The sequence below is a fragment of the Mus caroli genome, chromosome 8, assembly GCF_900094665.2.
Source record: "Mus caroli chromosome 8, CAROLI_EIJ_v1.1, whole genome shotgun sequence".
In the NCBI taxonomy this organism is placed as follows: domain Eukaryota; kingdom Metazoa; phylum Chordata; class Mammalia; order Rodentia; family Muridae; genus Mus; species Mus caroli.
In genome coordinates this window covers 63,477,729-63,503,812 of record NC_034577.1, presented here as the reverse complement: position 1 = coordinate 63,503,812, position 26,084 = coordinate 63,477,729, and the positions used below count along the sequence as shown (strand labels likewise).

Below are 26,084 nucleotides of genomic sequence, written 5' to 3'. Positions count from 1 at the left end.
AAAAAAAAAAAAAAAAAAAAAAAAAAAAAGGAAAAAGAAAAAAATCCAAAATGAAAATGGAAGGTTTGGCCTCGGGTAAGGGGATACTGATATCTTTAGAGTGAGACAAAGGTCCTGGTCCTCCATCCTCCTCCCGTTCTGGAGGAAGCCCGCATCCTGGAGAAGGAAACGAAACAATAACTGTCCATGTGATCAGAGTAGGGGGGCTTCCTGTTTCCAGGCCCCTCCCAGGCCACATTTGGCTATTGCAGCCTCAGTAGCCTAGCCAGTGGCCAGAATGGCTTGAGATATGCCCTGGATCTCAGGCCTTTCCCAAGGTGCTCTGGAGAAGCAGAGAAGAGCACAGCAGAGCCAACCCCCAGGGTGAGGGAGTTTGATGCTAAGAGCTGTAGGAGGAAAGAGGATTCTTAGGGTCTACCCAATGCTTCCATGGGGGTGGTACAGATAAGAGAAATGCATTCAGACAGCTGAGGGGAGAGGAATGCCCAGTAGAGATGGGGGACGGGGGAGTAAGGAACAAGTAGATAGTTAGTGGGCACTATTGGAGAGGTATATGAATATTTAAGTGTGTCAATCAGTGCAGACACCCCAAAAATCCTACAGGAAACAAAAAACAAAGATTCTAAGGTGACGAAGGCAAGAACTGAAAGCAGGCTGTAGTGACAGAGGCAATGAGTGCCCGGGCCACACGGCCCCGAAGCCGTCGAGGGAGGCATCCTCTGCCTGTAAGTGTGCCCCTCTTCCTGCCACACTCAGTCCCATGGATCCTGGGAACCCAGGCCTGCTAGGCTCAGAGCCTGTGGTGGTGTAGGGGATTCCTCCACAGGTGGAGCTGGATATGGTGGCCAAGAGACTGTGTGTGTGTGTTGGGGGGAAACGGGGTTCATTCACAGGGGGAGCTAGACCCTGTAGCTGAGAGCTCAGAGGAAGTAGATGCCAACAATGGACGCTTCGAGACTAAACCTGAGCTGCATCAGGAATACCTTGGTCCTGACCTTCAGAGCCCAAGGAACTGGTAGGATGCGTTTAGTATGTACCCTATATTCCAGCCCACCCCCCCCAATCCCCCCCGGCACAAAGCTGCCTCCTGCCACTCACCTGCCCATTGCCTCTGCTGCCTGCCTCTCTCCTCTTCCTGTTTATCCTTCAGCCATGCTGCCCATTCCCTTCTCTACCTTCCTAGCGACCCTAGGGTTAGCCCTCCATGGAGGCCTCTTCTGAGCCTCAGGTGGCTGGGGTTCCCCCACTATCTTCACAGGATCAAAGAGGGTTGTGATGTGGGATCCCATGTGGTTCTATCCTTGAGCCTAGAAGAACAGTGCAAGCCTGAGGTGGAAGCCCACCAGGTCCTGCAAGAAGCCCCCCTGGATCCTGGCCCTGCTGAGATATCAGTACCCAGTGTGTATGAGACCTTGCAGTGCAGGCTGAGCTCCCTTGAGGCAGTTGTAGCTGCCTTGCGCCACCACTCCTCGCTAAGTTTTCCAAAGTCAGTGGAAGCAGAAGACAGAGACCAGGGGGCTCCGGGGCCCTTTGGTGATGAGAAAGAAGATGCAGGATCTGGACAGCAGGAGGCAGCTCGCCTCATAGAGAGGAACGCCTGGCTGCGGCTAGCCCTGTGCAACCGGGAGGATGAGCTGGCATGCACTCAGGCTTCACTGCAGGACGCCCAGGCAGAGAAGGAGACTCTGCAGAGACAGGTAAGCTGGTGACTGGGGAAGAGGCAGATCTGGCCTTGGGAGCAGACACACTGACGTGGAACAGTGACAGATGTGCCAAGGAAGTGACCAACAGAGACAGCACAGTGAGAGGGGGAGCAAGGAAGACAGGCAGGCTGCACCCCATGATCTTAACACTCAGGAAGTCCAAGAGGGACAGTCTCCACTCAGGTGCGCCCTGGCTAAGACCAACTTTGTTCTCAGCTGTAGACTGAGTCCAAGGCTAGCCTGGGTTACAGACCCTACCTATGTCAGTTGCACTACACACACACACACACACACACACTAATCCTGTCTTGGGGGGTGTTTTTTATTTTTCGTTTTTTTCGGATACAGGATTTCTCTGTGTAGCAGAGCCCTGACTGTCCTGAACTTACTTTGTAGACTAGGGTGGCCTCAAAGTCACAGAGATCCACCTGCCTCTGCTTTCCCAGTGCTGGGATTAAGGGTGTGAGCTATGCAGGACTTATTTTAGGGTTTCTATTGCTGTAATAAAACACCTCAACCAAAAGCAACTGGGGAGGAAGAGATTTATTTCATCTTAAGACTCTCAGGCCACACTCCATCACTGAGGGAAGCTTGGGCAGGAACCTCAAGGCATGGAGGGATGCTGCTTACTGGCTTGCTCCCTATGGCTTGCTCAGCCTGCTTTCTTATAGAACCAGGACCAACAGCCCAGGGATGGAATCACCCACAATGGGCTGGCCCCTCCCTCCCCATCAATTGTCAATCAGAAAAGTGTCCACAGGTCCATTTCGGGGAGCATTTTCTCAATTGTGGTGCCTCTTCCAAAATGATTCCAGCTGATGTCAAGTTCACACGAACCACCACAGATCCTGAGATCACTGTAGCTGCAACAGAGTGGGAGAGATGAAGGCGCGTGGGGGAAGGCCACAGTATGCAGGGTGTTGAAAGCTAGTGTGCTCTGGTGTGTGGTGGGTTCTGACCTGCTGCAGGCGTTCACTTGTGCCATCTGATGACTGTGAGCAGAACAGTCTGGCAGTGGACCATAATCCTGAAGGTGGAGGAGGAGTGAAGTGGCCCGGGGCGTTTAGTGGAGGTGACCAGAAACCTACAGATTATGGGTGATGTTAAACCCAGATATGGTGGGACAAGCCTGTAATGATAAGGACTTCAGAGGCTCAGATGAGAGGATCACAGTTTAGCACTAGCTTTGACGAGATAGGTAAATGTCTCAAAACAAAACTAGGGCAAGTAGGGATACAGAATCCTCCAGTCAGGGATGTGGGCGTGACTCGGGGGTAGAGTGACAGCCTAGAATCCTCCAATGAGGGGCTAGGGGCGTGGCTTAGCACAGCTTTCAGAAACTTCTCACAACAAAAATGAATTCCCCTGAATGTAGTGGTGCACACTTGAAATCCCAACTACTTGGGAGGTTGAGGTGGGGTGTGGCTTCAGTTGGGGAGGTATAAATGACTCCCCGAAACAGTATCCTAAAAATTTAGAAAGGAATAAAGTGGAGAGGGCTGGAGAGTTGTCTCAGCAGTTAAGAGTACTGGCTGTTCTTCCAGAAGACCCAGGTTTGATTCCAAGCATCCAAGTGGCATCTCATAACTGACTCTAGTTCTAAGGGACCTGACACCCTCACACAGACACACATGCAAGGAAAATGCCAATGTATATAAATAATAAAAATAAATCTTAAAAATATAAAAAACGTGGTGATTGCCCTGCGTCCCCCATCACCCTGCCAGTAGCTACATTCCCCTAGTTAGGCCTCTGTGGCAGCTGGGGACCGTCCCAGGCCACATTGACAGGGCTGCTGTTGCTGTAGAGAATTGAATATGTGAAGTCATGGCCTGATCCCCTATCACTGGCAGGTACAGGAGCTGGAGGATTCCCTGATGCAGATGGAGGCCTCCCCGCCTCCCCCCATCCTCAGAGCAGGGCGTAGAAACAGCAGCTCCAGTACTTCTGGAGCAGAAAGGAGACCCTGGGGGCCTCAGGTAAGCCTGAAGTCTTCTGAGTCCAAGTCATGATGTTCCCAGCTTTCCCAGTGTGAGTGGTAACCATCAGTTTGTGCTTTATGGGATGCCATAATATTGTGTGACAAAAAGTTTTCCTGGGGAGACACTACACACATCAACTGACCACAGATGGGGAGCCTGTGGCACATCAAAATATGGACAGCACCAATGTCCAATTTGGTGAACCAATGAGTTTTATTGGGGTTACAAATAGGATTATGGCTATATATTATGGGTATGAATATGGGTACACATATAGGATTGTAGTTACATACAGGTTGATGGGCAGAAATGAGTCAAAGACAGCTGCATCACCAAAGCCTGAGTGACAACGTGACAGCATGAGTGACAGCGTGAGTGACAGTGTGAATGATAGCGTGAGTGATAACTCACAAAAGCTGGGGACAGAGAGCTCACTACACAGCCTGCAGGTTGGAGACTGTCCCTTCTTAGTGACTCTGGTCTAACCCTTCTCCAGACAGCTGGTCTGGGCTCAAGGTCTTCTTTGCACACGTGTTCTCTCATCTCAGAGGGACTTTCCTTACTCTGGCAGGGAGGGGCCTAGTCCATCTGTTTAGTTTCTCGAACTTTCTGGAACTAGAGTTGTTTACCTTCCTGCTTCAGGAGCAAATCTGCAGGATGGAATGTCTCTGTCTGGGAGGAAACTGTCCATACAACCTGCAGTATCTGAAAGAACTAAACAGGACTTGGAGGCATGGCTCGATGGCTAGGAGTGCTAGCTGCTCTCATGGAGTCCTCAGGTTCAGTTCTCGGTACCCACGCGGCAGCTCACAGTCATCCGCAACTCTTCCTTCCAGGAGAGCGGATGCCTTCTTCAGGGCTCCACAGGCACCAGGCATGCACATACACAGGCAGACACCCATACACAGAAGATTAAAAGAAAAAAAGCTTAAATCACCAGTTTGGTAGCTCAAAGCAGTCACCCCATAGTCACTCTAACCACTTAAGAAGCGGAGATGTGGCCGGGCGGTGGTGGCACACGCCTTTAATCCCAACACTGGGGAGGCAGAGGCAGGGGGATTTCTGAGTTTGAGGCCAGCCTGGTCTACAGAGTGAGTTCCAGGACAGCCAGGGCTACACAGAGAAACCCTGTCTCGAAAAACAAAAACGAAAACAAAAACAACAACAAAAAAAGAAGCAGAGATGTGACTAGTAAGAAAAAATAAAATCATTGGTGAGATGCTTCAGTTTTTTGGAGCACTCAACCCCGTGGATCCCACAAAGTGAAAAGAGAGAACTGACTCCAGTGTGTTATCCCCTGATACCCATTCACATGCCGTGGTATACACACACACACACACACACACACACACACTCGCTCGCACACACGCACGCACGCATGCATACACCCCACATATGTATACCAACACTCCCCAAAACAAAGCAAAGATGCTGCTGTACCTCAGTGGTGAAACAGATGGGTAACATGATCCAAGGCCCTGGTTCCACCCCCAGCCCTGCAAAAAAAGGGGAGAAAAACACCTCTGGGGCTTTGATGTCAGATAAATCAAGTCATGTCTTCCTGGCAGGACTCTCCCATGGCTCACCCCTTTCTCCAACGCCTCCGGAGTGACTCCAGCACCCAGAGCTTTGGGTGCCTTTCCACACAGCATCCAGCCCCAGAGACGTACCTCATGGAAGACCAGATGGGGCAGCTCCAGGGGTGAGCAGCTGAGTTACAGCTGCTGAGCTTTTAAGGATACCATTACTCTTGCCACTGGGTTGTGATGGGGAGGGGGGGAAAACCAGCCCTGGGTGATTGGAGCCTCACTCACCTTCCCTGTTGCCCACCTTTGGAGGCAGGAGCATTGAGAAGTTGAAGTGCTTCAACCGTCTTCTTCTGGCTGTGCTCCAGGGCTACAAGGGCCGTTGTGAGAGCCTCAGCATTAAGCTGGCCAAGCGGGAAGCCGAGGCCACAGCCCTGCGCCTGGCTCTGCAGTATAGGTGTGTGCCTGCTCCCAGTGATGGTGGTGGCTGGGGGTGGCATGGTGTTGCATGCCAGGATGGTACAGAGAGACACATAACCTTCAGAAGGTACATTGCCTCACCGTGACATGTTACTCTGACCCATAAAGAATGAGTGGTGAGCCGGGCAGTGGTGGCACATGCCTTTAATCCTATCACTTGGAAGGCAGAGACAGGCGGATTTCTGAGTTCGAGGCCAGCCTGGTCTACAGAGTTAGTTCCAGGACAGCCAGGGCTACACAGAGAAACCCTGTCTCGAAAACCAAAAATAAATAAATAAATAAATAAATAAATAAAAGAATGAGTGGTGGGAGGTGTCTTTTGTGGTTTGTTGTATACTATTTGAGACAGGGTCTCACTGTGTAGCCCAGGCTGGCCTGGAACTCTCTATGTACACCAGACTGGCCTTGAACTCACAGAGATCTGCCTGCCTCTGCCTGGGTTGGGGCTGAGTATTGAAACATTTAGATCCTATCCCACAGTGAGGACTGTGAGGAGGTGTATGAGGTGCTGCTAGCTCTGAAGATGGCTGGCCTAGGAACTGGAGTTGGAACTACCAAGGGCGACCTGCAAGCTGCTGAGAAGGAGGCCTCTAGGCTGCTGGTGAAGAAGGAAGCAACCATGGAGGTAGAGACACCCCAGACCAGGTACCTATAGGGGGCACAAGAGTTGCTGGTCTATGAGAGTGACTGGGGCATGTCCCAGAGACTGCTGTACAAAGGGCTTTGGTGTCAGGGGCATCGGACACTGCCCAGTGTTGGCTCTGAGCTATCTAATCATGTTTGGCTGACACGAGGTCTGACTGGAGTAGGTTACTCAGTGGCACCAGGTAAGCTAATTGTCTTTGATCTTAGTACTCAGGAGACAGAGTTAGAGTAGTTCCAGGCTAGCCCACACAGTGTGATTCTGTTTGAAATAAATACAACAGCAAACACACACATACGCAAAGCATCAAGTGATATGGACCCTGGTTTCAGTCTCTAAAACTGGGTTAAAAAAATCAGTGAAGTTTATTAAGTTTATTAGGTTATTATTAAGTTTGGCTCATGACTTTAGAGGTGTCAATTCATCATAGCAGCCAGGAAGTAAAGAGGAGGGGTACAGGAAGTGGCCAGGGCTTCACATAGCCCCAAAGGAAAGTGGCACTGCTGACAGGCAACCTGTAAACCTGGCAAGGTTATCAATGCACTTCTAAGGAGTGTCCATGCCAATGGCTGTAAGCTCCTGGTTTTGTCTCTGCACAGAGAGTCTTCACTGCCAGTGCAGCCTTGGTGTCCAGAATGAGCTGGGCACACCTCAGAAGTGAATTCAAACTCCCCTAGTGGCATAGTTACCACCATCAAGGCTCACTACTTTGCATCGCACTGAAGGCGACCTCTGGTATTGAATTCCTGACACTCCTGCCTCCATCTCCTGAGAGCTGGGATGTTAATATGGTGCCAGGCATGGAACCCCATGCATGCTAGGCAATCTCTGTGGACTGAGCTACAAACACTCTACTGGCTGAGCCCCAGTACCTGCCATATTATAATACTGGAAGATTGTTCACTGGGTGCAGGTTGTGCTATGGATGCTGTTGGTAGGCCCCAGGTAGCATAAAACTGTGGTTCCTAATAGCTATGTGTTGGGAACCGCTGGTCTACCTCCTGTCTCTTATAGCTCAGAGGGCAGTGGTGTGGACAAGCCTACACCAGAGGAACTGGCCGCTCAGCTCCATGGCTATGTCCAGCATCTCCGGGAACGCTGGGCTCTGGTGAAGATCCCCGAAGCACTTGGCCCTGTCACTGCACCCAAGGCCACTATGCCCCATGCAGAAGCAACAGTGCAGGCCATTCTGGAGATACAACCTGGCCCCGCCTTGCCCCATCTGGAGAAGTCTCAGATCCAGCAGGACCTAGCAGCTACTCGGGTAGGAACATGCTGAGATGGTCACAACAAATCCTTGATGATGTCATTGGAGCCCAGAGGCAAGCAGGGTATCCCTTAGGTGGGGAGCTGGTTTCTTGTATGAAGGAGAACTGGAAGTGAGGTTTTGAGGACTGCATAATCCTCCTGATTAGGTTTTCCATAAGATTCTATAAGTTCCCTTTGGTTGCTATGATGAAATTAATCTCTGACAGGAACAATTTCAGGAAGGAAGGTTTGTTCCTGCTTGGCTGACAGTTCCAGGGCGTGGTCTGTCATGGCAGGAAGTCATGACTGCCAGAGCCTGAGGCAGCTATCACATTGCCTCTGTAGTTAGGAAGCAAAGAGAGATGCATGCTTCAGCTCACTTCTTATTCAGCCCAGCACCATAGCCCAGGGGATATGGGTGTCTTCACCTTTGTTAGCCTAGTTCAGATACTCCCTCAGAGGCATATCCACAGGGTTGGAGAGATTTTAGATCCTGTGAGGTTGGCAATCAAGATTAGCTGCTTTCCCAACATTCTCCTCCTGTGGCAGATGTTGGGCTGCAGCCAGGGTGGCTCAGTAGTGCAGCCTTTGCCAGCACAAGTGGGCACAAGAGGAGCATGAGCTCCAAGGTGAGACCAGGTCCCAAGCATGTATAATAAAGATGCAAGAGCTGGGCTGGAGAGTAGGTCAGTACTCAAGGGGGCAGGCTGCGCTAGCAGAGGATCCAGGTTCAGATGCCAGCACCCACGTGACGGCAGCTCCAGAGGCTCTGTCGCACTCTTCTGGCCTCTTCCAGCATGGCATTCATGTTGCAAACCCACACATATAGGCTCTCTGTAACCCTGGCTGCCTGGACCGCTCTATGTAGATCTAGCTGGTCTTGAAGTCACAGAGATTCACCTGCCTCTGCCTCCAGTGCTGGGAGTACGACCTGCAACATTCTCCCTTTCATAAATTAAAAAAAAAAAAGCGAGGTCTGAGAAATTCTAGAAGCTTCCACAAACGTTATTTGTCCTCTGTAGCTTTTACAAGAGGGAGGCCATGAAGCTGGTGAGAGGTTTTTCCAGGCATCTGGGGGTACTTGCGAAGGCCTCAGTTTCCCCAGCAGCTGACTCTAGCTCTCCTCTGCTTCCTAGGACAGTCTGGCTGATCTGGTGCTGAGGCTGCAGCTAACGCAGCGAGAGAAGCGTGGGTTGGAGCTGCGGGAGGCTGCACTGCGGGCCCAGGGCCCTGCCCACCAGCTGCTCCTGCAGCAGCTTCGCTGGGAGCGGGCTCACTTTGCGGGTGATGGCAGCAGCGGAGGCAGCAGCGAGGACCCAAGCAGCGAGGAGGAGGCTGGGGAGGACAGACAGCAGCACTACCAGGTATGGCTCCTGCCATCATGGTGCCTGTGAGTTTCCGCTATCCTGCCCAAAGAATGGGTTGGCAAGGTACTTAGGGCTGAGCCTGCCCAGTTCAATCCCAGGGGTGCAGGGTGGTGCTCAAGCCATGGTTTGGCGGGTAATAGCCCTGGCTGCTTCTGCTGAGGACGCAGGTTCGATTCCCAGTCTCACTCGATGTTCACCACCATCACTCTGGATCTAGAAGATCTGATGCCCTGTTCTGACTTCTGTGGGCACTACACGCACACGCCCACACGCTTGCAAACACCCATACACAGAGAATAAAAATAAGTAAATCTTTAAAAGTAACAAAACAAATATTTAAAAGCCAGTATTTAGAAGTCAGGAGAGAAGGATTACTGGAAATTTTGGGGCTCCTCAACAGAGCTGGAGAGTTAGCATCCTTTGAGGGTTCTCAGCTGCATTCATAAAATGTAGCCAACAGAAGCTCAGTTTATTAGAATTTGAAAGGAGAACCCCAGGCCAGGCAAGCTAAAGGGAGGAGGGTTATGGGGGACATGGAGGTCAGCCCAAGGTGAAGGACACTTTAATTAGTGAGCTAAAGTCATGTAGGGGCTTAAAGTGATGTTCTAGTAACACCCAAAGGAAAAAGGAAACAGCTCAGAAAGGTGGAGACCCCAGATTTTATAGAGACACTGGCACGTGTCTCATTCTTTACCCAAAGAGTGAAAACAGGACCAATACCTATAAGTTGTCTTCTAACCTCCACATGCAACGGCAGCACATGTGTCCATGCACTCACAACATTAAATAAATGGCCGGGCAATGGTGGTGCACGCCTTTATGCCAGCACTCAGGAGGCAGAGGCAGGCAGGTCTCTGAATTCGAGCCCAGCCTGGTTTACAGAGCGAGTTCTAGGATAGCCAGGACCACACAAAGAGATCCCGTGCCAAAAAAACCCCCAAAAACTAAAAACCAAACCAAACCAAAAAAACAAAAATAAAACAAAACAAAAACAAAAAACAAACAAACTAAACTAAGCTCTTAGCTGGGATCTGGGCACCTTCCATATCCATCTTGAGGTGAGTTCTGCACATTCTCTCCTGTCCCCCTCCCTTAGGGCCCTCCTGCCCTCCTGGATGGTCAGATGGGCAAAGTGTGGGACTCTGAGAATGTGTCCCAGGAACTGTCAGCCTCCCTGGCCCGGTGAGTGTTAGGGCCCTGTGTGTGTGTGTGTGCATAAGGGAGTGTGGTTGGGAGCACTATATACAGCAGACACCAAAGTGTGGGCCGGTGTGCAGATGTGGGAGGCTAGGAACAGGGTCGAGAGTACCTGAGATGGCCTCTCTCACACCCTTGCAGGGCAATAGACCTGCGGGCACAGCTGCAGTCCCTGCGGCGGCAGCTGGAACAGATGGCTCAGAAGGGCCGAACCAGACGTGTTCAGAGTGCCGAGCTATCCAGAGAACTGTGCAAGGCTCACAGGTGGGACTCGGCATGGCTCTCCCTTCTAAGAGAAGCAGCGAGCAAGCCTATTGCTCTTGGCTTTTGTCCAGCTAGGTCCTTTCCTAGCTCAGCCAGGCATCTCCCATCTCTCCTCCTGTTTGCAGCGCTCTGGCTTTGGCCTTCAGAGGAGCCCAACGGAAGCAGGAAGAGCAACGCCGGAAGTTGGAGCAACAGGTGGCTCGGTTGCAGGCTCAGCAGGCAGAAGAGCTGGCAGTGCTGACTGCCACCGCTAGGGCCCTGGGGAAGCCTGGGGCACCCCAGCCAGCCCAGACTTTCCTGTAGGGCCCGGACCACGTTTGCATGTGACAGGGAGGTGGCTGGAGTGTCACAGTGTCCTGTGGTGGGCGGAGAGGTGGTCCAGCAACTAAGAGTAGGGTCTCCTCTTGCGGGCACTTGGGTTTAATTGCCAGCCTCAGCAGCCATGGCGCCTGTGACTCCGGGTCAAGGAGATCTGGCACCCCCTTCTGGCCTCTGCAGGCTCTGTACTAATGTTCCCTCACACATGTAATTAGACAAAGTAACTTACAAACTTGCCCTTTGTCCCTGGCACCTGGAGCGTCTCTTCAAGAGGGGTCTGAGGTGGGAAGGGCTTAGCTTAAGGGTGTGGAAGGGAGGCTTGTTCCCAGGGAGAGGAACCCCAGGCTGCTTTGGAACTAGCATTTACAGAAAGTAGAGGGCTGGTGGTTGCTCAGCAGTAGGGCACCTGCTGAGATTGTTTGAAGCCCTCAGAGCTGCCTCTGTGTGCTCCCACCAGCCTGCACTAAGGAGGCCTGCGTTGGTCCCAGCCCTTATAGAACATGTGGGAGTCTTCTGCAGAACACATGGGGGTGGGGTGGGGGGAAACAAAGGCCTTGGTGGGTGGAGTATAGGCCTAGCATGCACAGGGCCCTGAGTTCCAAACCCAGTAACATATACACCTGGAAGTCTGTGGCTGCCTGTGATGCCAGCACTCAGAGCCTAAGGCTATCCCTGACTACACAGTGTGTTTAAGGTCAGCCTGGACTTCTTGAGACAGTATCAAAGAAAGAAGTTAATGAGGGGCTGGAGACAAGGCTCAGTGGTTAGGAGCGCTGGCTCTCTTGCAGAAGGCCTGGGATCCATTTCCAGCACCCAACATGGCAGTTCACAACTGTCTGTAACTCCAGTTCCAGGGGTCCAGTACCCTTTTCTGACTTCTGTAGACATCAGGTAGACACATTACATGGACACAAATGCAGACAAAACACACCTAAATATAAATATAAAAACAAAATGAATGAATGAGAAAAGTGTAACCAGAGAGATGGCTGACTGGGCAAGGGTGCTTGTTGCCGAGTGACAATCTGAGGTCTGCATTCAATTCCCAGCTCCCACATAAAGGTGGAATGAGGATGGATGCCACAAAGTTGTCCTCTGTCATCCACAATATCACCCGTTGTTACTGTTGTTAAATTGAGGGTCAGGGGAGATACCTCAGCAGTTAAGAGCACTTACTGCTCTAGAGGAGGACCAGAGTCCAGTTCCCAGCACCCATAGTAGCTTACAACCACCTGTAATTCCAGTTCCAGGGGATCTGATGCTCCTGGCCGCCTAGGACGCCCACACACACATGATTGAAAATAGTAAGAATAAAATAAAACTTAATGTACTGCCATGGTAGAGAGCTCTGAGTGGGGACAACTGGAACAACACTCAAGAGGGTTCCCGAGGAGAGAGAGAGAGAGAGAGCGTGCGAGAGAGCACAGTGTGCATGTGCGTGTGCATGTGTGTCTGTGTGTACTAGCAGCCGCTGACCAAGTAGTGTATGGCCACACCCCTTGCTTGGGTAGGGGTTGGGCTGTGGTTCAGTTGTCCCCTCCTGGCTGAAACCGTAGAGCAGGACTAGCCTGCAGGCCACACCTGTGCAGGTGTTCTGAACAGCTGTCCTTCCTGGGGAGTGGGTGTGTGGAGGGCTGCCTCAGTGCTTCAGGCAGCAAGAGCCAGATCCTGGGACTGAGGACCTATGCTTGTCCCATACTCTGGGGGCTTTGAGGGAGTAGGACAGAGAGGCAGATTCCCTTGCTGGTGTGTGGGGCCTGGGGGGTGGAGGAGGATTGCTTCCTTCTTTCACGCCCTACAAATCTCCAGGATCCCTATCATGCAGTGCCCTGAATCGAATTCAGGCAAGCACCTTTGCCTGTCTAGCTGGCCCAAGCCAGTTTAACCTTTAGCCAGCCAGTTTTTTTTTTTTTTTGGTCAGCCAAGGTCACCTGCTGGGGGTGGGAGCCGTGCAGGGCTGATTCCCAGGCAGCCCCGACAGTATCTGGCAGTTCCCACGGGTGTCCCAGCAGCAGATGGGCCCAGTGTCTTTGTCCCTAGGTCTTCCACAACCACAAGGTCAAATGTCACCTCGGGGCCACGGGCAGGGGTTATAGGGGCGGGGTGGGGCGGGGCGGGGCTCAGCCCACCCGGTTGGGTCCCAAAGGTTAGGGGGCCAAGAGTGGCAGCGCCACTGGGAGAGGGCTGGACCCCTCTGGAACTATCTCTGACCCCAAACTCTTCCCTTTGGGCCCCTCACTGAGACTAGTCTCCCCAAATCCTTGTTTATTTGAACTTCTGTGACTCAGCCCCCTCTTCCAGAGCCTTTCTTCCTCCTAAGCCCTCTCTCTGCCCCTCAACCCTTTCAACCCTTTCCTGAGATACTGGCACCAAGGACTCGAGAATAGTCCAATGTAGGACTGTCCTCATCCCAAATAACCAACTATGACGCCTAAACTGATTTATCTTCTGGGTCACCCAGGATTTGTCACCACTAAAGCAGAGTCGATTCTAGTCAGATTCCTGGGAAGTCCTTGCTCCAGTCTGATCCTAGTCCTTTCTGCTTTCTGTATTTGGATTTTTACATGGTATCCAGGTGGATTCTTCTAGGTAGACCCAACAGCACAGGGCTGGGTGTACATGGCTAGTGGAAACCTGAACCTCAGTTCCTTTAAGTCCCCTTTTGTGAGGGCTCATCTTGTGGGATGATTTTCACAAGGCACAGAAGAGAGGGCACCTTGTCCAGGTTGGCCGCGTTCCCTGGTGTGTCTATACTGGACCCAGGCCTGCATAGGAGGCAGAACAGGCCTGGCGGTCAGAACTCTGACTCAGGGGTGAAAGGTCACCCCAAGAGGGACTTTTCCCTCTGTTAAACGTTAACAGACCTAGAGTCAGGCCTCAATCCCATCTAGGCCTCAAATGTGAAGGGAGCTTAATAAATCCGTGCCCTGGGGGGTCCTACATACAAAGGGTGCTTAATAAATGCTTGCTCCAGTAGAATTGGAGGGGGCAGGGGCGTGGCGGCAGCTGGGAGGCTCTAGGCGTGGGGGGCTGGACGGGAGGGGGGATAGACATCTGTGGCCCAGCCGGTCACCAGGCCAAACCCTTTCTGTGAAGGAAAAAAAAAAAAAAGGAAAGGAAATGAAGAGAGACCCGGACAACAGCCCGGGGCTGGCACGCCTTCCGGCCGGAGAGGCGACTGACGCCCTGCCTCTCCCACCCTTGAAGCCTGAAAGGAGAGACGGGGACCCCTTGACCTAACAGCGCGGACGCCCACCCCCAGACTCCGGACACCAGGTGTTCACCGGAGCGGAGCGCGAGGCGGAGGAGGGGCGGGCCGCGGAGACTTTGGGGAGGAGGGGGCCGCTCCAGCTGGCAGCCGCGCAGAGCAAAGCGGGGCGCGCGCCTGTGCGGCGGGGGCGTGCCCCCTGCAGATGTCCCCGGGGGGCGCGGCTGCCGGGAGCCGCGCGGAGCTCCCCGATGCCCCGGACAGGACTCGCAGGGGTTAAGGCTGCGCGGCCGCGTGGGGGAGGGTCAGCTGCGCGCCCCGCCCCGCCCTCTCGCCGGCCCACGGCTCCGGGCGGCGCGCGGCTACCCCATGCCCTTATAAGGGCGGCCGTCGCCGGGGCAACGAGCGCCCGCCCCCGGCCGCGCCGCGCGCCCCCGCCCCGCCCCCGCCGGCGCCGATGGAACGCGGGTGTCAGGCCGGCCGCAGCGCGGGGCCGGCGGCGAGCGCCAGGGCGAGGCCGAGGCTGGGGCCCAGGCGCAGGCCGAGGCCGGCCGCGCGAGCGCTCGGCGGGGAGACGATCCAGAAAAGGCCGCGGGTCGCACTCTCCACTCAGCTCTATCGCCTGGACCTCTGCGATTACGGCCGGGCGCGCGCGGCGTGCGGGACTCCGGGTCTCCGACGCGCGCTCCCGCCGCCCCTCCCCCCTCGCCGCGTAACTTGCGGCCAAAGTTTCCCCCCGGGCTCGGGGGCGCCCGCGCGCGCTCGGATGGTGAGCCACTAAGTTGGCCTGGGCGGCGGGGCCGGGCCATGGCCCCCGCGACGCTACCGGGTCCCCAGGACTCCGGACCCCGGGACCTGGGCGCCCCAGACTCGCGCCTCTAGCGCGCCCCCGTCGACCGCGGGCACGCGTGGGAAAGTTGGCCTGGAACCGGCCCGACCAGTTCCTGCCTGGCGCGCGGACCGGCCGCAGGAAGTTGCCGCAAAACTTTTTTCAGGGGGGGGTGCGACCGGAGCCCCCCGAGAGCGCGGGCTGCATGCGCCCGGGGTAGCCGGGTCCCTCTCGGGTCGCCAGGCGTGCCCAGAGGGGACGGACTTGTCCCGGGGCGTCCCGGCCCCGCTGCCCCCGGGGCTATGGCCATGGTGACCGGTGGCTGGGGCGACCCCGGAGGCGACACGAACGGCGTGGACAAGGCTGGTGGGAGCTACCCACGCGCGACCGAGGACGATTCGGCGTCACCTCCCGGGGCGACCAGCGACGCGGAGCCGGGCGACGAGGAGCGTCCGGGGCTGCAGGTGGACTGCGTGGTGTGCGGGGACAAGTCCAGTGGCAAGCACTACGGCGTGTTCACCTGCGAGGGCTGCAAGAGTTTCTTCAAGCGCAGCATCCGCCGCAATCTCAGCTACACCTGCCGGTGAGCCCCACGCGCGGCCACCGAGCTGGCCCGGACCTGCTCGGTCACCTTGGGCCTGGCGCTGACCTTCCCCGCACCCGCATTCCTGCCCCAGACCACGGGTTCGGCCCTAGTGGAGTTGGTGATACATGCGTGCAGGTGCTCCCCCTCTCCTCCCCCGCGCAGGTGGTCTTTGCTCTTGTCCTCCTGCTCTGGAGAGAGCTGGTTCTGCTAGACAGGGAGGGCTCGGGGGTGCTGTCAGGAGTGAGGACCCTCTTTCCAGCCCCCAGTGCCCCCTTTCTCGTGGGGGCCCGTCACGCGTGGTGCCCCGCGGGAATCAGAGGTGCAAGTCGCACCGCGGGGCTGGCGGCGTCCAGGGGCCATTGTCTGCGGCCGCGCGGATCGATCCGGCGCGCCCTTGGGTCAAATATCACTTCCAAAGTCGCCCTTGCATGGGTAGCTGGAGAGACTCCCGGGTGGGTGTCTCGGGATGGCTGCCTTCACGGGAATCGGGGGACTGCATGCACGAGGGTCTGTGCCTGTCCATCAGAGGGGTACCCCTTAGGTTCTGGGTCACCGGAAGCCGCCGCTGGAGGGCCAGCAAGGCCACCGGAATTGACCGCACCCCCACTCCCGGGTTGGTTCAGCTTTGGGGCTCCAGGATGAGACCTTAAACTTCGGGACGACTCTTAAGAGTGAAGGACCCGTGGGAGATGCCGTCTGGGGGGGACCCCTCTACAGGGCCGTGCAGGGCGTGGTCTTGCTTATTGGCTGCCTTAGGGGACAGAAAGCCCCTCGAAAAAGAGGTTGGCTGTCCAGGCCAGGGGTTGTAGAGCACTTTCTATCTACGCATGCAGCAGACTCTGCATTCCCCCAGGATCGTGCAGGGCCTCAGAACAGGGCAGGCAGCCCCGTTTCCCAGGTACCCAGAGCCTCAGAGAAGTTGTAGAGTTATGGGAAGGGTCCTGGCCCAATGGACTATAGCAGGTAGAGCTGTGGGGGCTGGATGTGGAGATGAGCTCCTTCCCAGAGGCAGATGCTACTGACAGGTCAGGTGGGGGCCACCACCATGTTAGAGTTTGGACTTGTTGGGGACCTGCCATGCTCCCCTCCTCCAACTGTAACTGGGCCACCAGACTTTGGCCTCATTCTTGTGTCTGGAATGAGTTGCTGGGTCTGGCTGGGTCTTTGGGGAGAGTAAAGGGGACTGGGGCGGGCTCTCTAGGATCCTCAGGACCTATGGTGTGGGACCTGGTGTGGTTGGTCTCCCTCTCTGAACCTAAGTGGACCAGCAGCTGTGTGGAGCTGGGAGGGCTTCAGGAAGTGGCCTCAAAGCCCTGGGGTAGGGCAGGCAGAGGAGGACCCTCCCCCCATGATGCTTAGTGGGCTGTGTTGTCAGGTGAGCCCATCCAGGCACAGCAGAGGCATGTGGGCATGAAGTGCTGGGCTGAAGGCAGCAGGAAGCCATGGACAGTGTGTGAGCATGGCATGGTCACATTGGATTGGGAAGCTGGTCACTGTTACAGCCCCAGCTACTCAGAACACAGCCTGGACAACATAGCAAGGGGGTAGTGTCCACCCCATCCCCAAACAGAGATAGAGATAGCCATTGTAATGAGCATAGCACAACAGGCAAAGCATATATCACTTTAGGTGAGATAGCCAGAAGAACTTACAGGTTTATGGGTTTTAATCTGTCCCAACCACACAGTGGAGACGTCAAAGCCTTCCCTGAGCAGAGCCCACCCGCTTAGGGCCTGGCCAGTTCCGCCTGGCCGCCCTGATCCCCCATCACTGCTTGGCTGCTGGCTTTGTTCTGGCTTTGCTTGAGTTCTCTCTGTCCCAGCTGGGCCCCTTCCTGGGGGCCTCTAAAAGTCATAGGGCCTGGGCTCTCCTAACTCTGCCCAGAGCACCCTGGCTGGGACTGGAGCTGTCCTGGAGCCCGCAGGACCTCTCAGCTCAATAGCTGCTGTATGGGGCAGCAGCCAGAGGGTGATACAGGAACAGGCTGGGAGGAGAGGCCAGCGCCTAGAGCTTGATTTCTGCCTCTTATTTCTACTCCGAGTCTGGAGGCATTTTGGTGCCCAAAATGGGTACTCCTCGTGGGCTGTCCACAGGAAGAGTCCTGGGCTTATGGAGACATGGGTATGGGGCTAGTGTTCTCAGAGGAGAAAAGTTCTGTTCACTCCTTCTCATCATAGGCTGTGAGGTTGAGCCAGTGTAGTACTGTGACTCCATGCATAGCTGGCGCTTGGCCTGGTGGTGACCAAGTAAGATGAACAGGAATAGGTTTCCATCCTTTTGCGTTTCAAGTCTGTTCCATTGTGTCCTCTACCAGGAAATACTTTTCCATTTGCCCCCTTGGGGAACTTCTGTGCATCCCATTCTGATCAGATTGCCCCTTCCAAGCTAGGAAACTGAGTCCTCACCATGTGCTCTTAGGGCTCCCATCACAGGCCAGGGAGCCCCCACTGGTGTTTCCTAGGGGTTTGCAGGCGCATCACTGGGAACCCTGGCCTGTGTCTCCAGGTCCAACCGTGACTGTCAGATTGATCAGCACCACCGGAACCAGTGTCAGTACTGTCGGCTCAAGAAGTGCTTCCGGGTGGGCATGCGCAAGGAGGGTGAGTAGCCCTAGGGATGTGGCCATAGCCAGGCCCTTGTTGGGGACCTGAGGGGAGGCAGCTAGGATACCAGATGCCTGGTAGTGGGGTGCAGCCACTCAGTTCTTTCCCCAGGCCCCGCCTGACCTCTGACCTCAAAGGGCAGCTCCTTGCCCTTTCTCCTCGATGACTTCCCCCGACCTCCCCTCCCCCCTTTCTGAACTGGGAGGATTATTTTTACTTTTAACATTTGTTTACTCTCTGTTCTGTGTGTTTGCTGAAGGCAGGATCCAGACAGTTTATAGCCAAAGGCTGCCAAGGGGAGACTCAATTGCCTGTCCCTGCCCATGAGACCTGGGGAGACAGACTGCACAGCTGGGCCTCAGATCCTGACAGTCAAGTGCAACCTGGAGGCAGCCACTCAGAGCCCTGTGGATTGGGTGCCTGGGCTGCTCCAGAAGGGGGGCTGCTGAGCGCCCCAGTCCAGCCTGGGGTGTGGGCCAGCCTGGGGTATGGGCCAGCCTGGGAGGGCTTCTGAGAACAGGCTTCTGAGAACCTGACAGTCAGGCATAGTGGTGCATGCAGGCTTGTCATCCCAGCATCTATGAGGCTGAGGCAGGAGGGTTTCCAGTTTGAAGTCAGCTTGGGTTACATAGCAAAATCTGGTTAGAGAAAAACCACATGCACGTAGGCACATACAAAAAACCAAACAAGCACCAGCCTTATTTGATGACTCTTTGGTCCCTTTAAGTTTGAAGGTGACTCCTGCTCTGTCCTTGCCCAGACTGAATTTTTGTACAAACTTGTCTGTCTGATGGAAAGTCCTGATAGGTCTCTAGGCAGAGCCTGTGATGGCTGGGACTCTTGCTTATAGTGCCGTCCTGCCTCAGGGCCTTTGCATAGCTGTTCCTTCTTCCAGATGTAGCCTGGCACTTCCCTTACCTCCTTGATTGTTAGTTCCTCAGGGTCTCCTGCTTATTGAGTGTGCAGTCCATGTTGCTCTGAAACTGACACCATTCATGTGCCCATCTCCCGGGCCTGCTGCAGGGTCTGATACTCAGCAGGATTCAACAAATGGTTCTTGTCTGGAATTACCATCCACCCAGTCCTTCAAACTTGACAGGCATATTGAAAGCAAAGTCACTTAGATCCTCAAGTAGCTTCGTGGTCATCTGCCTTTGACACAGGAAGAACCAGGCAGAGAGCACAAGGGTGAGGAGTGTGCTGACCTGTGAATTCCAGCAGTCTAGACTGGGTGGAAGAAGAGAGGAGAGAGGGAAGGAGCAGGATTTGGAGGTGTGGAACATTCTGGGCAAAGGCCCTGCAGTAGGACCAGTGCTGGATGAGGGAGCAATAGTGAGGGTTCCCATCCTGTGAGCAAAGGGAGGATCTTGGAACCATTTGAAGCCCAATCTGGCTCCAGCTGACAGGTGGTTCCCAGGTTCTCTTACGTTTGGCCTGGGTGCCTCCTGTGTCCCCTGCATCCCTGACTCTCACTCTTCCTGGGCTGACCTGGAGTTCACCCACCAGTGAGACAGGTGTCAGCTCATTAAAGCATGCTCATTAGACGCCTCCTGGCTCCCTGCCCAGGCTGCCTTCCCCATGCTAAATGCCCTGGGGAGCCAGCCTGTGTTCTTGGTGCCTCAGTTTACTTTCACTCTGTTCATGACCGAGGACTCAGATAAGCATTGGATTTTTTTTTCCAGTTATTTTTTGAAACAGTTGTAGCCCATTCTGGCCTCAAACTTAGTTTGTGCTGAGGTTGGCCTTGAGCTTCTGACCTTCCTGCCTCCACGCTCCAGAGCTGGGATGGTAGGTATGTACCACCATGGGCAAAGCTAACAATGGCAGCCCCTGCTCTTGGGGACCACTACCGTGCCGCATTAGCGATGTGGTCCCCCTGGGGAGAATTGCAAGTAGCAGGAGAGGCCAGAGACAGAAGCAGGGTTCTCAGTGATTGACAGATGTGGCCTCCATGTTGCAAGAGGAGGTGCAGCTGGTGGGGATGCTGGGGGTGGCCTCCAGACACTGCTAGTGCCCAGTGTGTGCCCGGTCCCCTGTGTGGCCACACGGGGTGGGGGTGGCCCTCCCACGCTGCCACCTGACGCGCCCCGTCTCCCTCTGCAGCCGTGCAGCGAGGCCGCATCCCGCATGCGCTCCCGGGTCCAGCGGCCTGCAGTCCCCCGGGTGCGACGGGCGTCGAACCTTTCACGGGGCCGCCGGTGTCCGAGCTGATTGCGCAGCTGCTGCGCGCTGAGCCCTACCCCGCGGCCGGGCGCTTTGGTGGCGGCGGCGCTGTACTGGGCATCGACAACGTGTGCGAGTTGGCGGCGCGCCTGCTGTTCAGCACGGTCGAGTGGGCCCGCCACGCGCCCTTCTTCCCCGAGCTGCCAGCCGCCGACCAGGTGGCGCTGCTGCGGCTCAGCTGGAGTGAGCTCTTCGTGCTGAACGCGGCGCAGGCGGCGCTGCCGCTGCATACGGCACCGCTGCTGGCCGCCGCGGGGTTGCACGCCGCGCCCATGGCAGCCGAGCGGGCCGTGGCCTTCATGGACCAGGTGCGTGCCTTCCAGGAGCAGGTGGACAAGCTGGGCCGCCTGCAGGTGGATGCTGCGGAGTACGGCTGCCTCAAGGCCATCGCGCTCTTCACGCCTGGTGAGCCGCCCCGCCCCATCAGAGCCCCACCTAAACACAGGCCACGCCTCCAAGCAGACTTCACTCTGCCACACACCAGACTCCCAACTGGACCAAAGGCCACTCCCTCAGACTGACCACGCCCCCATTGTCATTGCCCCAACTCAGCCTCAGGCAACCAGGTCATCCCCCTTCCCTCTCTAGCCAACCTGGGCCACTCTCCAGCCAGACTGAGAGGACACTGCCTCAGGCCACACCCTTTTGACACAGGTGACTCCGCTGTTAGACCTGGCTTGCTGCTCTCTGGCCTAACACTACCCCCAGGCCCCTACTCAGACACTGCTCCAGGCCATGTACCAAGCTGCCTGAGACCATACTCTGCATCCAATGCCTGATGTCACTCCATCATGCCCTCAAACTAATCCAGACCTCTGAGCTCCTGCCTCTGTTCTGTTCTGTTCCATATTCCACAGGGCCATGCCGCTTGGGTGCAGGATACAGTTAATGACCCTAGGTTTTATCCCAGGCCACACCTCAGGGGCCATTCTCTCTGATGACATGCCTTTGCTGCGGTAGGGGAAGACAGTACAACATCTTAGAGACCCCGAGATGTGAGCTGAGGAGAGACCAGCGAAATCTAGGACTGTACGGATTACAGATCCAGACCTTGTCTAGTCCCCTCCGGAGAGAGCAAAAGGGATATCTGGGCACTGCTTTGGAGGGAGGCCTCCGGTGGGCGGGGCTGAGGGAGATCCTGGCCTGGAGGCTACTCCCACAAAGTGGTGCAGAGTAGCAATGCCCTTCCTATTGGGCAGGGCCTTCGTTTAGCCATGCATGGAGCAGCAGTTCTTGAGCCTGTCCCTGCAGTTGAATACGGCTAGTCTGGTGGACACTGACTTACATACGCTCTTACCTCTGTTCATGCTTGCCTCCGGTGGCATCCTTATCCTCTCCCCTGTAGGCCTCTTGCCCTGCTTCCCCAGCCGTGACTGCCCTTGTCATCCCTGCTTCCTGCAGATGCCTGTGGCCTTTCTGACCCAGCCCATGTGGAGAGCCTGCAGGAGAAGGCACAGGTGGCCCTCACCGAGTATGTGCGTGCCCAGTACCCATCGCAGCCCCAGCGCTTTGGGCGTCTGCTGCTGCGGCTGCCAGCCCTGCGTGCTGTGCCCGCATCCCTCATCTCCCAGCTCTTCTTCATGCGCCTGGTGGGCAAGACACCCATCGAGACCCTCATCCGGGACATGCTTCTGTCAGGGAGCACCTTTAACTGGCCCTATGGCTCGGGCTAGTGAAAGTCACCTTCCAGGACACACATGGAAACTGGGGCCTTGTGGGGACCCTGGGGATCAGGGCCCCAGCTTCTCTTTTGAGACTGATTTCTTTTTTTAAAGACTGTGAAATGTTTGTTTTGTTTTATTTTTTAAATCATGAAACCAAAAAGATTTGGATCTCCCAGGCCCTAGCCTTGTCCTGGTAGCCCTTCAACAGTCTGAAGCCAGCATGCTGGTGCCTCTGGTGTCATGGGTATCTGGAAAGGCCACTGCAGCTAGGCAGGGGTGCTATGGGCCAGGAGGGTCCCTGGATACATGGTCCATGGAGGGCACCATGGGATGATGAAATCATGGCCAATAATAAAGATATTCCCTCACTTGGTCAGCCTCTGCTTTCTTCTGCAGTATTGGGGAAGTAACCCCAGGGTCTAGTCTGTGCTCTGTAGGCCCCAGTGGGGTAGGAGTCTCACCTCACAACTGTGGAAGACTAAGAGGTCCTGGAAAAGGCTCTCTCAAAGCAGCTTTGTGATTGCTGGATCAAGCCACACCTGAAAGCCTGGTGTTTATTCATGTTCATGAGACCAACCTACCTTTTTACATTGGGGTCAGTTTGAATTCAATTTCTTCCCCCAAGTAACATATTCCTGTTTCTAAAGTTACCATAAAGAAGGTGGAGACAGATTGAGAAGTGAATTTAACTGTTGATGTGTGGTGATGAAGGGAACTGGGGGAGTAGCCCAGCAGTGGTGGCACTTGCCCTTGGTTCCACCTCATGGGAGGCAAAGGCAGACCAATCTCGGTTCAAGGCCAGCTTGGTCTATATAGTGAGTTTAAGGATAGTGCTAAACAGAGAAACCCAGCCTTGGAAAAAGAAAAATACCAGGGAGTTAGGGGCCCAACTATGGAGTGGGACTGAGTGAGATCCATGCCTATTGAGCCCGAGGCCTGCATTCAAGCCCTAGCTGATCTACTTTTCCTACAAACTCCACACATGTGGTCCTCTCTGTTGGAAGACATCTTCCTAGGAGACTCCTGGCCTGCAAGTGGCCTGGGTCTTGTCATCCTCAGTGGCTTGGGTTAGTTTCATCTGAGGAGCTATGCAGAGTGGACAGGACCAAGGTGTCCTGGGTTGCGCCCATGCAGGCAGGCCCTAAGCATTGCCCAGCCCTTACCCCTAGTATGCCCCATCACAACACTTATGCCAGGCTGCCCCAACTCATGCCTTCTGCCTATGCCCCCTGGAATCTACACAGCCATTGCCCCCATATGAGACCTCAGACAGGTCTGTGAACCTCATTTCCCCTTCTGTAAAATGGAGGGATGCTTTTAGGTAGCTGCACACAGTAGGTGTCTAATCCATGTTTATTCCCTGGAAGAACTGGTGTGGTTCCCTATTGGAGGAGGAGCCAGCCACCATCTCCAGGACACTCAGAAGTACACAGAGTCCTCACTGTGGCTGTCCTCTTGGTCATCAAATTTGCGGATCTGGGCCTTGAGGTGCCTGAGTTTACCCTTCAGGTAGTTACAGCGAGCCTGCTTATCCAGGAAGCCAGGATCCTAGGGCGACAAAAGTTGAGGAAGTCCTCCTGGCACTGTAGCCAGAGGCCCTCAAGCTGTTCAGCTTTGATTACATGGTCCCAGCCTCAAGACAGCACCACACACACACAGCCCAATCTGTGACCCCAGGAGTCTCCACTCACCGCCCGCTTCTTCTCAAACTCTCTCCTGACATGAGCTGCCATGCGAGCCTCCTTCTGAAAGGGCAAGGTGGGAAGGGGCTCAGAAGGGCCATCATGGCCCTGACAGCATGCCACCCAGTAGAAGCAGCACAGCTGCAGGAAGCTGGGGCACAGGAGGTCCTGGGCTGACCTGGCTTCGTGGTGAGGGCAGCGACAGCAGCAGGGCCTCCAGTTGCTGGAGCTTAGCCTGCGTGGCCCCCACCTCCCGCTGGAGCTCTGAGAACTCTCCATACTGGTCCTGGAACACTGCGGCATAGCGGCTCCGGTCCCTTCTGCTGGTCACTGGTGGGTACTTACTACCAGGTTGGAAGGGGTCAGTCAGTGTGTGAGTAGAGGGAAAATTGTCTTTCCACCCATCATGGCAATTGGCTTTTCTTCTTCTTCTTCTTCTTCTTTTTTTTTTTTTTTTTGAGACAGGGTTTCTCTGTGTAGCCCTGGCTGTTCTGGAACTTACTCTATAGACAAGGCTAGCCTCAAACTCAGAAATCCGCCTGCCTCTGCCTCCCAAGTGCTGGGATTACAGGCATGCGCCACCACTGCCAGACCCGGCAATTGGCTTTTCTTTGCCGGTGCTGGGACCACCAAATCAAAATGCCTTCTGCCACCAATCCCGTTTCCTAATTTCATAAACTCTTATTCGCCCATCAAAACCCCAGCCTCAATGCCCCTTTCTGTTTCCCAGGCATTAAGAAGCTCTGAGGGAACGTGGGTGTGATGAATTCAGGAGACTGAGGCAGGGGCTGTTTTGGACTAGACGACCAGACCTGGTCTTATAACGAGTGGGCACTTACAGCTTGTAGTCAGGTACTGGGTTGAGGCGGGGTCCCAGATCTCTGGGATGCTTCTCTGGGTGCAGTGGCTCCCGAGGGCGCAGCTCATCCGCAAACACGATCTTCCGGGGCCTCACGCAGAGCTCTCCGGGCCCGGGCAGGCTTTGCGGCCGTCCGGCGCGCGAACGCTCCAGGGCTGGCATGCGTGGGGCTGCAGCGTTCTGGCGCCCCCTGGCGGCAGGGCGCGAATTGCAAGTGGCTTCCGGGCCTGAGAGCCTGGCCAGAGGACCCCGCCGGCGGCGCCTGGAGGCGGGACCTGCATGTATTTGCATACGCGAGCGCGGTTGGCTGGCCGCGCAACCCAGAGTGCGGATCCCGGAAAGGGGCACTGAAGAGGCGCCGTGGCGTCACCGCGGCGTCATGCTCGAGAGTGGCTGGCGGTGCAGCACAGGCCCCGCCCCATTCTTGAAACCGGAAGAGCGCAAACCAGCGGCGGGCGACTCGGGTCCGAGTCGAGACGACCCCTCCGCCTCCTGCCTCGCGGGCTTACGGCCCGCAGAGCTCCCAGCCCCCGCCCGCCTGTGGTTATCCGAGGATCCCGCTCGGTGTCACCTGTCCCAGAGCCCCGCCTGGCCCTGCCGCCGGGAACGCAGCTGTGCAGGAACTGCGGGTGGAGCCGCTGGCACAGGCGCTCGGCCGCTAGGGCGGGGTTCTGAGGGCGGGCGGAGCCTGCGGCGAGTTTTCCTCGCTGGGTTGGAATCAGCCCTTCACTGCTGTTTGGCCTCTTCATTTACCCCAGTCTCTTGGGAAAATAAGGTAGTTTTTTTTTTTTTTCTTTGTTTTTTTTGTTTTGTCTACCAATTTATTTTTTTCTTTAGCACTTGTATTATATTTTTTTTGTGTGTGACTTTGTGCATACTCAGAGACCAATACAGGTAGTTGAGTGTCGTCCAGCCCTACTTTTTTTTGACAGTTTCTCCTAAACCTGATGGTCCCTGTTTTAGGTATTCTGGCTGGCCAGCGGGCTCCAGGTAGATCTGCTTGTATCTCCCTCCTAGCACTGGGTTGATAGGCTCCTGCTCCCCACCTCTGCCATTTTACAAGAGTACTGGGGATTGGAACCTAGATCTGCATACTTGAGTCACACTCTTTAACACTGAGTCATCTCCCTAGACCCTAAGAAGTGACGTTTATTATACTATGTGTGTGTGCATGTCAGACTCCCTGAAGTTACGGTTACAGTAAATATATTTTTAAAGATTTATTTCATGTATATGAGACTATTGTAGCTGTATAGATGGTTGTGAGCCATCATGTGGTTGCTGGGATTTGAACTGATGACCTCTGGAAGAGCAGTCGGTGCTCTTATCCACTGAGCCATCTTTCCAGCCTATATATATATATATGATCATATATATATATATATATACATACACACACACATATATGTATATATATATATTTTTTTGCTTTGTTTTTCGAGACAGGGTTTCTCTATGTAGCCCTGGCTGTCCTGGAACTCACTTTGAGAACCAGGAGAACCAGGCTGGCCTTGAACTCAGAAATCTGCCTGCCTCTGCCTCCCAAGTGCTGTTATTAAAGGCGTGCGCCACCACTCCCGGCCCAAATATATTTATTAAATATAGTTTTTAATTTTGTTTTTGTTGTTTTGAGACAGGGTTTCTCTGTATAGCCCTGGCTGTCCTGGAACTCACACTGTAGACCAGGCTGGCCTTGAACTCA

At 54.9% G+C, this 26,084-nt stretch overlaps 3 protein-coding genes across 9 annotated transcripts; 2 read left to right on the top strand and 1 right to left on the bottom strand.

Annotated features, from left to right (window-relative positions):
• Nucleotides 1–272: 272 nt before the first annotated feature.
• Nucleotides 273–10,965, top strand: Ushbp1 (USH1 protein network component harmonin binding protein 1). Of its 2 annotated transcripts, XM_021171098.2 has the most exons (13): nt 273–363; nt 604–725; nt 894–1,015; nt 1,259–1,697; nt 3,557–3,682; nt 5,254–5,387; nt 5,528–5,668; nt 6,172–6,336; nt 7,349–7,598; nt 8,719–8,946; nt 10,046–10,131; nt 10,288–10,410; nt 10,536–10,965. In XM_021171098.2, the coding sequence occupies exons 2-13, from the start codon at nt 672–674 to the stop codon at nt 10,711–10,713; spliced, it is 2,046 nt and encodes a 681-aa protein (XP_021026757.1). In that variant the 5' UTR covers nt 273–363; nt 604–671; the 3' UTR covers nt 10,714–10,965. The 2 variants fall into 2 exon arrangements, with proteins under 2 accessions (XP_021026757.1, XP_029336805.1); XM_029480945.1 differs by lacking the exons at nt 5,528–5,668; nt 6,172–6,336.
• Nucleotides 10,966–14,386: 3,421 nt separating this feature from the next.
• Nucleotides 14,387–22,213, top strand: Nr2f6 (nuclear receptor subfamily 2 group F member 6). 4 transcript variants are annotated; one of them, XM_021169684.1, is made up of 4 exons: nt 14,387–15,348; nt 17,857–17,951; nt 20,058–20,582; nt 21,579–22,213. In XM_021169684.1, exons 1-4 carry the CDS (start codon nt 15,068–15,070, stop codon nt 21,848–21,850), a joined length of 1,173 nt encoding a protein of 390 aa, XP_021025343.1. In that variant the 5' UTR covers nt 14,387–15,067; the 3' UTR covers nt 21,851–22,213. The 4 variants fall into 4 exon arrangements, with proteins under 4 accessions (XP_021025343.1, XP_029336589.1, XP_029336590.1 ...); XM_029480729.1 differs by having other exon boundaries at nt 15,046–15,348; nt 21,523–22,213; XM_029480730.1 differs by lacking the exon at nt 21,579–22,213 and adding an exon at nt 20,766–21,516 and having other exon boundaries at nt 15,046–15,348.
• A 963-nt stretch (nt 22,214–23,176) lies between these two features.
• Ocel1 (occludin/ELL domain containing 1) lies at nt 23,177–25,146 on the bottom strand. 3 transcript variants are annotated; one of them, XM_029480732.1, is made up of 5 exons: nt 24,954–25,146; nt 24,363–24,657; nt 23,702–23,867; nt 23,533–23,586; nt 23,177–23,389 (listed from the first exon to the last, which is right to left on the bottom strand). In XM_029480732.1, the coding sequence occupies exons 1-5, from the start codon at nt 25,129–25,131 to the stop codon at nt 23,261–23,263; spliced, it is 822 nt and encodes a 273-aa protein (XP_029336592.1). In that variant the 5' UTR covers nt 25,132–25,146; the 3' UTR covers nt 23,177–23,260. The 3 variants fall into 3 exon arrangements, with proteins under 3 accessions (XP_029336592.1, XP_021025344.1, XP_021025345.1); XM_021169685.1 differs by having other exon boundaries at nt 24,363–25,050; XM_021169686.2 differs by lacking the exon at nt 23,702–23,867 and having other exon boundaries at nt 23,347–23,389; nt 24,363–25,030.
• Nucleotides 25,147–26,084: the final 938 nt, after the last annotated feature.

Coding starts and splice junctions, on each gene's coding strand:
- Ushbp1 (XM_021171098.2), top strand. CDS start 672: ATGAGTGCCCGGGCCACACGGCCCCGAAGCCGTCGAGGGAGGCATCCT. Junction 726..893: donor GAGGGAGGCATCCTCTGCCT/GTAAGTGTGCCC, acceptor GTTCATTCACAG/GGGGAGCTAGACCCTGTAGC. Junction 1,698..3,556: donor AGGAGACTCTGCAGAGACAG/GTAAGCTGGTGA, acceptor TATCACTGGCAG/GTACAGGAGCTGGAGGATTC.
- Nr2f6 (XM_029480729.1), top strand. CDS start 15,068: ATGGCCATGGTGACCGGTGGCTGGGGCGACCCCGGAGGCGACACGAAC. Junction 17,952..20,057: donor GGTGGGCATGCGCAAGGAGG/GTGAGTAGCCCT, acceptor CTCCCTCTGCAG/CCGTGCAGCGAGGCCGCATC. Junction 20,583..21,522: donor CATCGCGCTCTTCACGCCTG/GTGAGCCGCCCC, acceptor TCTCCCCTGTAG/GCCTCTTGCCCTGCTTCCCC.
- Ocel1 (XM_029480732.1), bottom strand. CDS start 25,131: ATGAAGAGGCCAAACAGCAGTGAAGGGCTGATTCCAACCCAGCGAGGA. Junction 23,868..24,362: donor CCAGTACCTGACTACAAGCT/GTAAGTGCCCAC, acceptor CCAACCTGGTAG/TAAGTACCCACCAGTGACCA. Junction 23,390..23,532: donor AGTTTGAGAAGAAGCGGGCG/GTGAGTGGAGAC, acceptor TTGTCGCCCTAG/GATCCTGGCTTCCTGGATAA.